General features: G+C 43.4%; 1 protein-coding gene across 6 annotated transcripts in view; it reads right to left on the bottom strand.

The window, feature by feature from the left end:
* CDK5RAP2 (CDK5 regulatory subunit associated protein 2) overlaps positions 1-16626 on the bottom strand; it is a 131240-nt gene that overhangs the window by 56887 nt on the left and 57727 nt on the right. For all 6 annotated transcript variants that reach the window (XM_083721570.1, XM_083721573.1, XM_083721571.1 and 3 more), the window contains exons 17-18: positions 12843-12958; positions 11844-11972 (exon numbers count right to left, since the gene is read on the bottom strand). In XM_083721570.1, coding sequence (XP_083577696.1) covers positions 11844-11972; positions 12843-12958 — 245 coding nt within the window. The remainder of the gene's footprint in view (positions 1-11843; positions 11973-12842; positions 12959-16626) is intronic.

Here is a 16626-nt window from a genome sequence, read left to right as displayed (position 1 = left end):
AGAACCAGAAAGACTGGATTTATTATGGCATAAGCTTTCAAGGACTAGGGCCCATTTTGTCTAATGCATCTGATGGCTACAATAAATCAGTTGGTCTTTAAGGTGCCTGTTGACTCTTTTTTGTGCTTGCTCCAACAAACTAGCTTGGCTGCCTTTCTGTGTCTGAGTTACAGATAGGTAGCCGTGTTGGTCTGCCATAGTCAAAACAAAAATTTTTTTTCCTTCCAGTAGCACCTTAAAGACTAACTAAGTTAGTTCTTGGTATGAGCTTTCGTGTGCATGCACACTTCTTTCTGCGTCTTACTTTATGAATTAAGGCAATAGTCACAAAGCACTGCTTAAACCTAACTGAGGTTGTCTACTCATTTTCTTACTGAGGTTGAAAATTCATTTTTAAAACTTCTGCTGCAGTTATAAATAAAAAAGACATGTTCCACTGTAACTTTTTAAGCTTGACCAAATTTATGTAGCCAAAAGAGATATTGGGTTCAAATATGGGATTATTGATCCTTCAGCCTTCTATGGTACGGGTAGGATGGATGGGGAGCATACAAGTATCAGATCATGCTCCCATGCTCTGATCCAGCACTACATGCACAGGAAGAAACTCCCAAATGTGTGGGATTTCCATGGGGCACCACAGCATCAAATTGAGTTGACATGCATATTCCTCTCTCTGGACCCAATAGTTTGGGTTGCACAGAGAGTCATTTCATATGTGTGAATGCTCTGATCATCTGCACAAGGGAAAGAAAACTGGATGCAGCCTGCCAACCTGACCCTGCCTTCACTGTCCAATGGCCAATAGGCTGGTTTTCATCTGTTTAAAAAGGGGGTCCCCACCACCCCTTGTTCCTTTGCAGCACAAGACCAAATCTACCTTTGGGCAAAATACCACCTGAGCAGAGTGCAAGGAATTTGGCTGGGAAAAGGTTCTCAGTAGATCATGGCCTACTAAATGTCAGCTTTTCAGAACACCCTCAAGCATTCAAGTTTACATGTTCTAAAGAAGGGGGCTTAGGAACTTCAGGCCCAGGAGCAACCTTCAAGGCTCCGCACCCAGCACTCAGGACTCTCCTTTGGCCACATCTCCTTACCCACCCTGCTTCAGTGCATTTGCCCTGCTGGAATGTTTCACTGAACTATGAGCATGCTATGTGCTTGTGTGAATAAAGGGGATTGTGTGTGGTAGTATTATCATATTTTGAAGAGCAAAAAAGAGGACACATCACTATGATGTCTCTCATTTTAAATACCCCTACTGTATGTAGGCTATAGAAGCTGTGATATATTGCTAGTGGCAATGTTCTTAACTTTCATATATAGAAATAAACCAGGACTACCAAGCAAGGTTTTGCTACAGCTCCTAAAGAAATTTTCTATTGTGTTAGTTGAATTTAAAAATCCTGCTGATTTACCTCTTCCCTCACAATACTCCCAGTTGTGCAATCCCACTGGGTTTTAAGGCATGTGGTGCCATAAGGCATGTGTGGTGGAAATGGAAAAGTCCCGAATATGGCAAGTTGGCTGTTTATATTATTCTGTTTTAATTACAACAGCCACATAGACAGCACATTAATATCTTCCAGAGGCCAGCTCTCAAAAGTTAAATGTTATGGAAGTTCGCATTTTCTTCAATTAGTTTTTTGGTCAGATTTCCAATTTGTGCAGATTCTGGTCCTTGTTTACCCCCACCCCTCCAAAGCAACCCAAGCTACCATGCTGCTTGCCTATAATTTGGATTCCCATTCTTTCCCTAAATAAATAAATAGCCATCATAATAATACTTAATGACGAGGATACAAAATTAAATCTTGGAGATAGTTATTCTTCCTAGACTGACTAGCACCTGACAAGAAAAGCATCACAATAGTTCTCGTTAGACAGAATCAGGAGCCAAAGTTACCCAGGCACTGACTGTCCCTCACTTTCAGCACTGGGTGGGCTGGTCTTGTCGTATTCTTCCCACCTTTGCAATCTCACCCCCGCTCCCCACTTCTGGCATCAACAATATAAAACAGGGGTTGGGGGTTATTATTGCTCTTACTGTTAGTGTTGTTTTAAACTCACTTACCTTTGGAGGCGTGAAAGTAGTGAGGTGCCTGTGTGTTTCTCACAAAGAGTGGAATAAGGGAGAGAGGGAGGGAACGGGTGGGGTGGGGTGGGGGATCAAAATTTAAAAATCCTCTCCCAATCGTGAAATGTGCTGCTGAAACAGAGTCCACTCAGTTAGTGTGCCTTTGCCATACTTGCAATGCTGGCGAGGGAGGCGGGTTGAGGTTGGGAGGAGGAAGTGGTGAAAGGAGCAGAGTCTGCAAATGCCCTAAGTGCCTGGAGCACACCGGATGGAAAGCTTCTTCCCAAACTGGGCCAATTCATCTCTCTCTCTCCCTGTCACATCCTCCCCTCCACACACACCTGATACCTTCCAGATTAGCAGAGTAAAGCAGGGCTGGTTGGTAGGGCGAGAGGAAGACAGCGAGAGCCAGTGAACGTGCATCTCATGTCAGCATGTGGCTGCTGCTGGCTGCATTGTGCTGGGAGCTGGAGGGATGGAGAGGGCAGGAAAGAGAGCAAGGGCCACAAGAATAATATTTCAGCTGCTCCAGTTCCAAGAGGAGCTTGTATATTTCACGGGGAAACTGACATGCTGAGGGAAAGAGAAAGAAAGAGGTTTGGATTCCTGATGCCTGTGTGTGGCTGGGATGGACTGTGGCAAGAGTATTTATTTTTATGAATGGTCTGAACTTTCATTGGCTGGCAGGCTCTTGATTGGCAGGAAGTGGCTGTGTAAACCCTGGCAGCCTCCCTCCCCTGCCTGCTTTTTGAGATTCCTGGAAGTATGGAGTGGAACTGTTGATAAGGAAGAGGAGAAAGTGAGCTGGTCCCTGTCTATCCCTGTAGCAGAAGACGGAAGAGAGGTTGGGTAAGGTGATCCAGGGGGGGCTTGGAGGGAGATCCCACAGGCAGAAAAGCAAAACAAAAAACAACCCAAAACAACCACACAAGACCCGTAATGGTACCAAAAAAAAACAAAAACCCCTGGACATTCTGCCAAATTTTAAAAATCCACCCAGACAGACATTTTAAACCTGAAAGAGAGGATATTTCGGGGGGGGGGGGGGACAGACGTATGGCAACGCTAATATGCAAATATAAACCTTTGACTTTTGTGTGGCTTAAATACAGCCGACTATTCAAAGTAAGAGCCATATCCATTGCTCCACCCACTTTGTCTCTGACATGCATTCCCCAGAAGGTTCCCAACACGAGAATGTAGTCCTTGGGTTGAAAAGGTTTCTCCATCTCTGTTCTAAAGGAAGCACCATGGGAACAGGACACAGCTCTTTTCAGCTGCATTCTCTTCTTCTGACAAATGATTTTGAACTCAAAGAATCAGGAAGCTGCTTTAATGGTCTTAAAGCCAGCAGAAGAATTCATTATCCTGCACAGGTATTATCTAGGATTAAAAGAACCTGCTTTTAGGGTGGAAACATTGTCAAGGATGGCCTATAGTCAATCAAGTGGGAGCAGCCAGGAGAGAAACCAAGAGCAAGGAGTTGGATCCCTGAGCAGACCATGGATGAAAACTAGATCAGGCCACCCACGCCCCATGGAAGCCCACTTTTGACCGGGGGGGTGGGGGGGAGTGATAAATTTTGAAGCCATGGGAGAAATAGGTTTTCCCCCCCAGCGCAAAACACAAATTTGGGGAAAACTGAAAAATCTTCAATACTTTCTTTAGTACCCTTTACAGATCAAATATCACTTTGTTATTTTAGAAACATAAAAATGTATTGGGCATAACTTGGTATGTCATAAAATTACCATGTTTTGTATATTCAAAGTACAGTTTAGACATACAATAATTAGAAAATAAATTTAGAGGGGTTTTTTTTTTAAAAAAAAGTTACAAAAGCTGCCAAACTGTAAGAAACCTAAGCATCTCTTTGGTTTTGTCAATTTATGAAGAGCTAGCAAAAAGTAAAAAACAGAAGAAATCATCAACATTATAGTAAAAACAAAGAAAGTTATTGTGCATTCTGAAAATCATTACATCTCCTCCAGGCCTTCACAGTGTGAAGCAGACATAAAGCACTCATTTCCATAAAAAGAGCTGAGAAAAAGAAGGGAGGGGGGAAGAAGAAGACTCAATGTATACTACATAAAATTTAATCAGTGTCATTTTCTGAGTTATCATTACCAGTTTCTGCTTCTTTTTATTATTTTTATTTGCCAGCACATTTATCCAGAATTTCTAAAAACTAATGGCTTGACTGGAGATGCGAAGCCTGAGGGTCATTTTGGATTCACAGCTGTCCATGGAGGCGCAGGTTAATTTTGTGTCCAGGATGGCTGTCTAACAGCAATGGCTGAGACCCTACCTGCCCACACACTGTCTTGCTGGAGTGGTACATGCTCTGTTTATCTCATGCTTGGACTACTGCAATGCACTCTACATGAGGCTACCTTTGAAGGTGACTCAGAAACTACAATTAATCCAGAACGCGGCAGCTAGACTGGTGACTGGGAGTGGCTGCCGGGACCATATAACACCAGTCCTAAAGGAACTACATTGGCTCCCAGTACAATTTCCAAGTGCAATTCAAAGTGTTGGTGCTGACCTTTAAAGCCCTAAATGGTCTTGTACACTCCCCTATATATGCCCCACGGAGGACCTTAAGGTCCATAAATAGCAACACCCTAGTGGTCCCAGGCCCTAAGGAAGTGAGATTAGCCTCAGCCAGAGCCAGGGCCTTTTCAACACTGGCCCCGGCCTGGTGGAACGCTCTGTCTCATGAGACCAGGGCCCTGCGGGATCTGATTTCTTTCCGCAGGGCCTGTAAGACAGAGTTGTTCTGCCTGGCCTTTGGCTTAGAATCAATTTGATTCCCTCCCCCACTTTCTTTTTTCCTCTCTCCTCCTGTGATAAGGCTGCATTTTAATGTTTTAATTGTTTTAATGTTGTATTTTAATCTTGTTTTTAAGTTGTATTTCAATCAACTTTTTTTTTAATTGGTTGTTAGCCGCCCTGAGCCTGGTATTTGCTGGGAAGGGCAGGGTATAAATAATTTTTTTTTAAAAAAAATATTATTATTATTATTATTATTATTATTATTATTATTATACCTGAAGGTGCATCTCTGCCCCCATTGTCCAGTCATGACACTGAGGTCCAGCTCGGAGGGCCTTCTGGCAGTTCCCCCAATGCAGAGGGCCTTCTCAGTAGTTGCACCCACCATGTGGAACGCCCTCCTGTCAGATGTCAAGGAAATAAACAACTATATGAATTTTAGAAGACATCTGAAGGCAGCTTTTAATGTTTGATGTTTAGTTGTGTTCTTTTATATTCTGTTGGAAGCAGCCCAGAGTAACTGGGGTAGCCCAATCAGATGGGCAGGGTACTACTACTACTACTACTACTATTAATTTTTTAAAAGCATCTCTTCCCTTTCACATGTTGGCACATTTCTTGATTTGGTGTATTTTCAGACACAGAAAAGTTTCTTTCACAAGCTGCAGAAGATTGAGGTATATGAAGTAAGCAAGAAGAAGGCTCGGAAGTTGCCTTTGCCACCATGTTGCAGGAGGGATGTATTTGGCAGAATCCCAGACTGCATTACTCAGCCAAAATACCTGAAGCTGTTCTGTTTTGTGCAGCTTTTGAAAGTATTGCATGCATTTTAATCTGAAAGTATTGCATACACTTTCTGTTCTTTTGTGTTGCCCTGTACTTTCACCCCCCTCCTGGTCTTTGGAGGCCCAGTCAAGAGGACCAAAGCAGATCCACCAAATATCCAAGAGGAAGCCCACAAGCAAAGAAGGTACTGAATACTTCTTCCTTCTCTTGCAACAAAGGCCATGCCCCCTATCTTGCATTTGGCAACTGTAGTCTCAGTGTACAACTCAGTGTCTGGGTACAGAAACTGTAATAATCCAATTTTGTACATAGTCCTACATAAAAGTCTTCCTATTACATAGTTTTTAGTCCTCACTTTGGAGGTGTAAAGATATGAATGTATTATCTTAAACATTTTATTCATCATTCATTCCAAAAGAAAATACTTCTTAGTCCAACATTTTTCAGTTGGAGGGGGCAAAAAGGGGTTGGACGGAAATGAGGGGTTAGTTTTCTTCCATTTTCCCATCTTTCCCCTCAGGACTTCACATTTCTAGTGGCAATGGGGAGCACTCATTTGTCAATCACCTGACATAATAATGATGTCGCATGAACTCCTTTTGCCCACATGGACAGCTGATTAGCAGTGCTTGCAAGCAACAGCTGTGTTTTTACCTGCGTCACAGGTAAAATCATATATAGGCATGGCCGCACCAAAACAGCCTGAAAGGACAAATGAGAAGGCCTGGGTGCCAGGACCTTGGTGCCCCACTATTAAGAGCCAATGGGAGATTTGGGTCATGTGATAAACAGTTTACTGAAAAGAAAAATACCCTATTTTTCACCCTATAGGACGCACCGTCCCATAAGGCGCACCTAGTTTTTTTGGGGGGAAAGAAAGGGGGGGAATTATTTTTTCCCCAGGCGCGGGGCTGGAGTGGGGGAAGCCCGACCTTCCCCCGACCCCAGTACAGGCAACTCTCCACAAGCTGTGGGAGCCCGGCCTATGGGGCGAAAAATACGGTATTTTATTAAGACCTCAGATTGCTCTTTTTTAAGGCTAGCTTCATACATTACCTAAGAGAGTAAAAAAGCATCAAGGATTATATCCAACTAAGTTTTATTCAGAGTAGACCTTCTGGAATTAGTGGACCTGATAGTCATGTCCATTGATTCCAATGGGTCTTCCTGGAGTAGAACTAACACTGGATAAAACTCCAAGTGTATAAACAGTGGCCTGACAGTTGGCTTAATCCAGCAGGGCTCTTATGCACTTAAGAAGGACATGAAGGCAAGAGACCTCCCCCCACCATTGTTCCCCAGCAAATGGTCTTCAGAAGCATACTGCCTCTGAAACTTGATACAAGAAAGCATACAGTCACTAAGAGCTCCTTCCCGACCAACACCAAGTTACTAAAATTGTGTTGATCGACTTTAAAAGGCCACCAAAGAAGCAAGCAAGCATAGAGCTGCATTCAAGACTTCAAGTGTTAGCTTCTGAGTGATGGAGAAATTGCTGTACCCCAAGGAAGAGACTTTTAATGCTTGACCATTTTTTTTTAATGTAAAATATGTGGCTCAAGGCCAGGAGAAGGTCTACGAAGGATAAAGCTTCCTCTTTCAAATCATCCCATGGCAATGAAAAACCTTGAGAATGTGTTTTTTTCCTAAATGAATAGTTGATATGCTTGGTTTGCAAAGATCCCATGAGTCCCAGAGGCAGGACTCAGCACATCTGAAAGCAGATGTTCAGAGGACAGCAGAAAAACAACCTTTTTTATCTCTCTTTTGGAGCCCGAAGGCACCCCATACAGCTCAGAGCTGCGGCAACCCAAGGGAGACATGACTTAGGAAGACTCTACAGCGGGGCTTAGCAGGATTGTATTTCTGCTGTCTTCACAGAAAGAAAAAATGATACATTTTTTAAAACAGCCAGGAGAAAGTCCTGGGCTCAGAGAGTTATATCTTGATGGGCATCATGTGCTGGTTGAGAGGAATGAACAAATCCCATGGCAGCACCAAATGAAGCAGATTCCAATACGTTAAAATAAGCCCCACTACCCAGAATTTGACCAATTCAGTATTCTAATATTTATTAAATGTGGGTGGCACACTCAATGCTGTACAGAGTGAAGGGCCAAATTAGATGTGATGATGGAGACCCCCAAATACACCCCCCCTGCTGTTTTTAAAGGTGTTCATAGCAACTTGAGGAAGCAAGGGTAGAGATCTGGATCAGCACTGTTGTGCTGCAGAACAGGGGAAGGGCATTAAGCCTTCCTTCCCTATGAAAATACCCCCCAAAATTCCAACAAAAAACTGCCTACAGGATATGTAGGTATAACCCAGGAATGTGTATGTTTCCAGTTCTGGGCACTGCATTTCAAGGATTTAGACAAATGACTTCAGAAAAAGTCAATGAAGAGGGTCAAAAGTGCAGTCCTGTGGAGAAACGTTGACAGGACTGGGATGCTTAGCTTGGAGAAAGCCGTGTAAGCACCTGAAGGGCCGTCAGTTTTCTCTTTTTCCAGTTTCTCTTATTTTGCTAAAAGATATAGGGCTATCAAATGTCCAGGGCAGACATTAAATATAAAAATACATACATATATTTGTGTGTGTGTGTGTGTGCTACTCTTCAAGAAGAAATAGGATTGTTTTGCACACTAGTGCCAGAAGCACTGTGATACCACTGTGTAACATTGGGGGGGGTGGAGGGGGAGAGGAAAGCAATTTTAAGCCAATATTCCCCCCAAACAACAATTTAACATGCAGATTCTGGGATTAAGGCCATATTAGATATCAGAATAGGGACGCGAGTGGCGCTGTGGGTTAAACCACAGAGCCTAGGGCTTGTCGATCAGAAGGTGGGCAGTTCAAATCCCTGCGACGGGGTGAGCTCCCGTTGCTCGGTTCCTGCTCCTGCCAACCTAGCAATTCAAAAGCACGTCAAAATGCAAGTAGATAAATAGGTACCACTCTGGAGGGAAGGTACACGGCGTTTCCATGCGCTGCTCTGGTTTGCCAGAAGTGGCTTAGTCATGCTGGCCACATGACCCGGAAGCTCTATGCTGGCTCCCTCAGCCAATAAAGCGAGATGAGCGCCGCAACTCCAGAGTCATCCACGACTGGACCTAATGGTCAGTGGTCCCTTTACCTTTAGATATCAGATTAGAACAGACTGAAATGAGTGGTGAACACTTGGCCAACATCATTTTTTCAAGAGCAACCAGTCAGATGCCTCTACAGTCCTCCATCAGGGCATGAAGGCTACTATCATCTGCTACTGCCTCCCCCCAGCCCATAATTGGTATTCATAGACAAACTGCTTGTGAATTTGAAGGTTGCATTTAGCTACCAGGAACTAATAGCTGTTGATAAATTTATCCAAGAATCTGTCTAACCCCATTTGAAAACCATTTATTCTGTCTACCTTAAGATCTGTCTTTCCCCCATCTCTACTCTTTTGCAAGCTCCGTGCAACTTCTGAGGCCTTGCTCCATGGTCCCCTACTGAATTGTAGACTCACAGACCTGGAAGCAATCTTGATGACCATCTGCATCAACAATGCCAGATCTGCATTGCAACGACAGCATCCCTGACAGATTGCTGAAGGCATTTAAGCAGAGGCTAGATGGCAAAGGAGAGTCCACAATCTCCCAAGACAGGCGCTACAGGCACTATTGAACAGTATGTATATATATCCCACCTTTCCTCCAATGACCTCAAGGTGGTGTACATGTTTCTCCTCTTCCCCATTTTATATTTGTTACAACCCTGTGAGGTAGGTTAGGCTGAGGGATTGTGATTAACCCAAGATCACCTAGTGAGTTTCATGGCTGGGCAGTGTTTTAAACCCTGGTCTCTCAGGTTCTAGTGAAACACTCTAACCACTACATCATGCTCTTACCATTGCATAGTTTATCCTAATGGGAACCTCAGGCTCAGGGACCAAATGCAGCCTACCAGGACTCTCTGGCTGGTCTTTAGGACTCTCCCCAGGCCACACAACCTACTGACCCTTCCTTGCTCTGAGAATGCCTCTACCTTGCCTGCAAGCCACTAGCATTCTCAGAGCTCAAGGACACTCACGGTTCAAAGCTGTGCCTGGAGGAGTGTGACATATGGAAAGGCCTTGGGGAAATTCCAAGGGCAGAGAAGCCTGAAGGATCACAATGGGTCCCCGGTCCTGAGATTTTATCATCCCTGGTGTAGCAGAAGTACTTATGTATTCAGGGGAGGGCCACAACTCAAGAGTCTGGATTTGATATCCCGCCTTTCACTCCCTTTAAGGAGTCTCAAAGCGGCTAACATTCTCCTTTCCCTTCCTCCCCCACAGCAAACACTCTGTGAGGTGAGTGAGGCTGAGAGAAAGAAGTGTGACTGGCCCAAGGTCACCCAGCAGCTGCATGTGGAGGAGCGGGGAAGCGAACCTGGTTCACCAGATTACGAGTCCACTGCTCTTAACCACTACACCACACTGGCTCTCAGTGGTAAAAGTATCTGCTTTGCATGCAGAAGGCCCCAGATTCAACCCCCAGCATATCCAAAAAGGTTCCCTGCCCCAATTCTATTGTATTGCCCCAATTCTATTGTATTTTAAACTGCTGTTAGTCGCCCTGAGATTATTTATTATTTATGATGAGGGGTGGGGTAGAAAGCTGAGAAATAAAACTAAAAAAATATATACTTTTCTCAGTTAAGTTTACTAGGTATCCAGTAATATTGGAGCTTTTTCAGTTGCCATGCCATTTTCACAGAATGGCCTACTCAGGGAGGCCCATCAAGTCCAAGCACATAGGGTTAAGACCTGGCTCTTTGAGAAGGCTTTGGGGTCTTTCATTTTCATGAAAGCTGGTTTTTGTTCCTCCCGCTCCATCTGCTTGGATTTTTGACTGAGGTGTGGTTGCTGAAATTTGTATAGTCTTTATTTATCTTTATTATTAATTCAAAAATTGGGGCATTACTTAATCGCTTTGTGTCTTTATTACTTGGTTTTTCTTGGCTGCAAGCTTCATTGTTTTTGAGAAAAACTGGATTAAAAAATGTGTAAAAAAAAACCATACACACAAAATCCTGGCCAGACTTACAGTATTCTTTTTAAGGAGTAGAATTAGATACTATATGTGAACCACTTTGAAAAAACTCAAAAGTGTTATATAAATGCCACTGTTGTTGTTTTCTGTTGACAGTTGCAGGGGAACAGTACCCCCTTGAGGAGAGCAGCGCAAATTGCAGCAAACATCTCCCCCAAAGCAACGCCTCTACTTTAAGAAACAGCTACCTTGTAAAAACCCACATCTAGTATTGGGGTCTCAGATCAAGACAGAAATGCAGGGAGGCACTCAGAAGCCTCCAGTATGCTTATAACCAGAAGTTAACACAGTTCATTTCAAACACACACACACACACACACACACACACACACACACACACACAGTAGCAGGCTATGTGGAGTCCAGTGCCACGCCAATAATGCATTAAGAATGTTGCAGCCTCACCTTCCAGCAGGACCCTGGACACAGATACCAAGAATGAAGCAACTATAGAGGCACTCAATCTGAACCCAGTAACAGAGGGCTCTCAAGCTTAAGAACTGAGAACCCAAGACTGCAGCCCTCAACCTCAGTTCTATCAAGCGATTGGACTCCTCAATGCCCAAATACCTTCCACTCCACCAAGCCGTTTGAGCCTCTGTATCATCTCAACTGTTTTACATGAGATGAACCAGAATTTTGGGTCACTGAATTAGTGCTAACACCACACTCTAAATCCCAAGTTGACCTCACTTAATGGTTTCGTGTAGATGCTGAACAGCAAGAGATGGGATGGGAACCAAGCTCTGTGAAATCTAAAAGTGTAAATGAGACATGGTCAAGCAGAGATCTAACACTGGGGTGGGATTCTGGTGCCCTCCAGTTATTGTTGGACTACAGCTCCAATCAACCCTGATCACTGGCCATGATGACTGTCATTGATGGGAGTTGTAGTACAATGACATGTGGAGGACACCAGGTTCCCCATCTCTGCCCTAGTACCACCTTCTGGAAGCAGTATGAGCAGAACCACAGCATGGTACCTCAGGTTAAGAACAGTTTCAGGTTAGGAACAGACCTCCAGAATGAATTAAGTTCTTAACCTGAGGTACCACTGTATCTAGAAATCATGTTTAAAAATAAAGCTGCACTTCCACCAGCTTTAGCAGCACCAGGAAACTAAGTCTCACCTCACTCTGGTCTAGAGTATCCTGACTTCCCTTTGCCACAATGTCCAATGTGGAGATTTCAAGTTGATTTTTTTTTAGGTTTTGATTTGCCAAATGCAGCTCCTTCACGACTGAGAGGAGTTCAGCAACCTGAAAAAGCAAAAGGAAGCCTTTAGAGACTTTGGAAGCTCTTAACATTCTTCAGCCTGCTTCATACATCATGATTTCAACAACCAATTTCTTAAAAGATATACTGTAGGTCTGCATTCCCTGCCAGTTGAAATTGTTCATGTTTGAAGTGTGTATGCATCCTTCCCCCCCCCCCCACACACACACTGAGTGTATGCCCCAAGAAACCCATGACAGGGAGTTAAGAATCTGAGTACATGTGAAGATGCCCACGGCAGGCTTGCAATAAGGACCTGAGGGCAATGGCACTTCTGAAGAAAAAATACATTACAGTTGTAACAGGTAAACTCATTACAGTTCTTAATAGGTACACAATGTGGTTCTGATCTGTAATCATAACAACCACAGGATGTGAGCAATGGTCCTTGGTATGCAGAGAAAGAACAATTCTTATTTCAATAACTCCCATGAATCTTGCAGCACTCTAAACAGACATATTGTGCACTGTAAGCTCTCATGTGGATTACTGGAATGTGCTCTGTGTTGGGATACCTTTGAAAAGGATTCGGAAACTGCATTTAGTGGAGAATGGCACAGCATATTTGTGGCTTGACAGGGCAGAGTGCATATTACTTACCCACCCTTTTCCCACCCTGGTGTTCCCCAGATGTTTTGGACTACAACTCCCATCAGCTCCAGTCAGGAATAATGGACAGATTAGTCTGTCCTGATGCCTGGAATCTGCAACTGCCTATTGCACATTTATAGATCATGCAGGTCCTCCCTGAACCCAATCCTCCAAAAATCACCCACATCAGAGTTCCAAACAAAGAAGCAGGCTGGCATGCCCAAGAAATACTGGACGACTGTAAAGGAACAGGAAAACAATACCTTTCTCTTAAGCTCCTCATGAGACAGCTGGTCCAACTGCAACTCCAAACCACCCTGGTCTCTTAAACAAATGCTCATGTAAGACGTCTGTTCTCCCCAAGAAGATAGGGTTTCCTCTATTTTTTAAAAAAGAAGAAGATAGCTTAATCTATATAATTGCATTGGAATTTCCTGCTCTGCCCTCAAAAAACCACCAATATTTTTGTAAGTGAAGTACCCATTCAATGGAACGAGTGTACCATTATTTGCAGATCTCTACTCCCTTCTTACTGCTGTCACATCTACATATTCTGTGATTTTGTGAATGTGCTAAAAGTGCATATAATATGAAACCAGGTGCGGGATTCAGCAGTTTCTTACAAAATCAAGTTGTTAGTCCTTATGACTAAAACAGAAGGCTGAATGTTGTAAGGGCATTACTTCAGGAAATCTCAGAAATCAGCAGTGGGAATGAGTGTTCTGCAGGGATTTCTAATATCCTGAGGATAGCTTAGTTGGTTAGCGCATTGTGCTGATAATGCCAAAGTTGCAGGTTCTGTCCCCGTATGGGAGAGCTGCATATTCCTGCATTGCAGGGGGTTGGACTAGATCAGTGTTTCCCAACCTTAGTTCTCCAGCTGTTTTTGGACTACAACTCCCATCATCCCTAGCTAGCAAGACCAGTGGTCAGGGATGATGGGAATTGTAGTCTGAAAACAGCTGGAGACCCAGGGTTGGGAAACACTGAACTAGATGATCCTCAGTATCCTTTCCAACTCTACAATTCTATGATTCTATGAACAGTTCAAAGGGACAGAATTATGGGGGAACAATGCAAACATATTTTGTTCAGGGCTCAGAACTCAGCCATGCTTGCTGCAGATTCTGAGATCCCTTAGTGGGTAGATATTTTTTGACGTACATAATATACATGACTGTTTCTGTCTACCATGATGCAGCAAAGTAGTCAACTGACTGACAGACTTTGATGTGGTCAGAGGGGTCCAATACCAACATCAATATCAATACCAAATCAATATGAATTCATTTTCCTGCTGACAAACACTCCTCCTCAGCCTCCAGGTTCTCATGCAGGGTCCTGCTCACCCATAAAAGTCTCACAATGAGAAGACTTCCTGGAAACAGCGGAAATCACCCCAGACTCTCACTCTAGACTTGCTTTTTATGGGCCGGTCCAAGGTGGATGTTACATCCTCAGGCTCCCTACTAGAACTTGGTTAATATCTGGTTTTCAACAATATGATATATCACCAGCTAAGCAATGTAATATACCAATATATCACAATGTCTGAAATAAGGATGGAACTATGTATAGGTGAACGAGGTAATGTCCTGGCAACTGATACTACTTAGGGGTCTAAAACTGACAATTTTTTAAATATATTGTTACAACTGTTATTTTACAGTACAGATAATTTTTTTAATTAGCACATCTTAATTAGCACATTTTCTCTTAAATTAAAGTTACAGAAGTACAGCTATAAACCAGGCCAAACTAGAAAGAATAGATAAAATTTTACACAACAAAAAATTATTGAACAACTTAATCTATTTTCAACTAATCGAAGAATAATTTAAGTAATTTACAAGTGTCAAGTTGCATCTGCTTCTCCACTCAGAGGGCCAAATGCATGAGTAAGCCCCAATGAGTTCAACTAAAGGTAGTTCTACCTCCCTGGGTGTAAGCCCGATTGAATTCAGTGGGGTGCACTGCTTACTAACAAACACCCCATCATTCTCACTTCAAAACTATCCAACCTCCTATTTCAGCATAAGGTGGCCAGTTAAATCTCTCCCTTCCATTTCCCCCTATTGTGATGCAGAAGCCTCACCCCCCAAGCCCTCAGCCCACCCATCTCTCACTTTTTTATCAAAGGGAGGCAGTGAGGGCAAGCAAGCAAAGAGGTAAGTTCTTTAAAAAAGAAAAACCCTTCCTTTGTAATATGGAGGGAAGCTAATTTAGGGGGAAACAACAATGTAAGCACCAGAAAATGAAAATAAAAGCACTTCCTCCTGTTTTTCTGCCAGTGGGACTTGGTGGACAGCAGAGAAGAAAAAGAAAGAAGCAGCACATTAGGAAGTACAGGGCTGGGGAAACAAATGTGTGAGAAAGCAAAGGGGAGAGGAGATAATTGGGAAGATTTCAAGGGTAAGGAGAAAATGGGGAACATAACCGGGGGGGGGGGGGGACACAGGCAAACACACAAGCATGCAGAAGATGAGAAACAAAGAGCATTGACAAGAGAGAAACAGGTGGGAGGGAGGGAGGGAGGGAAAGAAGAGGCTTAAACAACAGGGCAGGCTCAGACCTGCATCTCCCTCAACCATTTACCAGACTGGCACCTTAAAGCAAGAAGCTCATGGCGTCACCATCTATATTACTAAGGAAAGTTCCCGGTGGGCTGCTTTTGTCTGAAACTGCTCTGAGGATTGTTGCCCACTGCAGGAAGCAGAGGAGAGCTCAGATGGACTGCAGGAATCATGAGAAAAGCACTGGCTTTGTGGTTTTTCTAACATCATAATATGTGATATATTGCCAGGTCAAATATTTTGCAACAGTTATCATGATGTGGATTTCAAACCAGTTTTGGATGATAGATCAATAAATTCCTCAGCCCAACTGCCCACAGCTGTGCCCCATACCCAGTTCCAGGTGAAGCAGGTTTATTGTATCCAGCCTCTAATCCTCATTTCACAAGGAGCTGGCCAGGGTCCTGAAACTAGTTTGCCCTTTTGCAAAGTCTTACTTGTAGCCCTGTGGTGTCCTAGGCTAGAATATTGGGTAGACTGTAGCTCAATGGCAGCACACAAACTTTGTATGCTGAAGATCTGTTTCAATTACTGACATTTCTTGGTAGGGCTGGGAAGAGACCCCTTCCTGAAGCCTTGTAGAACCACTGCCAGTCAGTGTAAACAATACTGAATTAGATGGATACTGAATGATCTGGCTGAGTGCAAGACAACAACCTATGTCCCTACGTAAGAATAAATGGACTGTGTACACTATGGGTAGGCAAGCTAAGGGCCAGGGTCCAGATCTGGCCCAAACGCCTTCTAAATTTGGCCTGCGAACAGTCTGGGAATCAGCGTCTTTTTACATGAGTAGAATGTGTCCTTTTATTTAAAATGCATCTTTGGATTATTTGTGGGGCCTGCCTGGTGTTTTTACATGCATAGAACGTGTGCTTTTATTTAAAATGCATCTCTGGGTTATTTGTGGGGCATAGGAATTCGTTCATTTTTAATTTTTTCAAAAATATAGTCTGGCCCCCCATAAGGTCTGAGGGACGGTGGACCAGCACCCTGCTGAAAAAGTTTGCTGACTCCTGGTGTACACTCACTATGTAAGTGGTAACTGGGCTGCCATTTCAAAGCCTTTATGCATGTATGCATGTAGCAGAATGAACTGGCTACCTTGAAGTGGAAGAATGGACTGAAGCGCTCAACTGTGGAAACCCCAATATTGATTGGTTGCCCTACAGAACAAGATCCTTGTAGGTAGGAAAGAAGCACAACAAAGAAAAAGCTATGCTAGAACCTGAGCTAGCTTTTCACTTGAAGCAAACTGGTTGGTGTATGTGTTTTTAAATGCAAGGAAGCATTTATATTCAGCCAGAAGTCTACCACCTCGCTCTGCATCGTGCAAAGATCAGGTCTGAATCCATTACTTTACACTGTCTGATAAGGTGGCAACACTGTATTGCAAGCCTTACACTTCTTAAATTTTAGATTATAAACCCTACTAGGCATGAAGTTGTTTTGCAAATGATTAAAAACTAAGTGC

Source organism: Podarcis gaigeae (assembly GCF_964106915.1).
Source record: "Podarcis gaigeae genome assembly, chromosome: Z".
In the NCBI taxonomy this organism is placed as follows: domain Eukaryota; kingdom Metazoa; phylum Chordata; class Lepidosauria; order Squamata; family Lacertidae; genus Podarcis; species Podarcis gaigeae.
The sequence above is the reverse complement of the archived record's forward strand: the minus strand, read 5'-3'. Positions and strand labels throughout refer to the sequence as shown.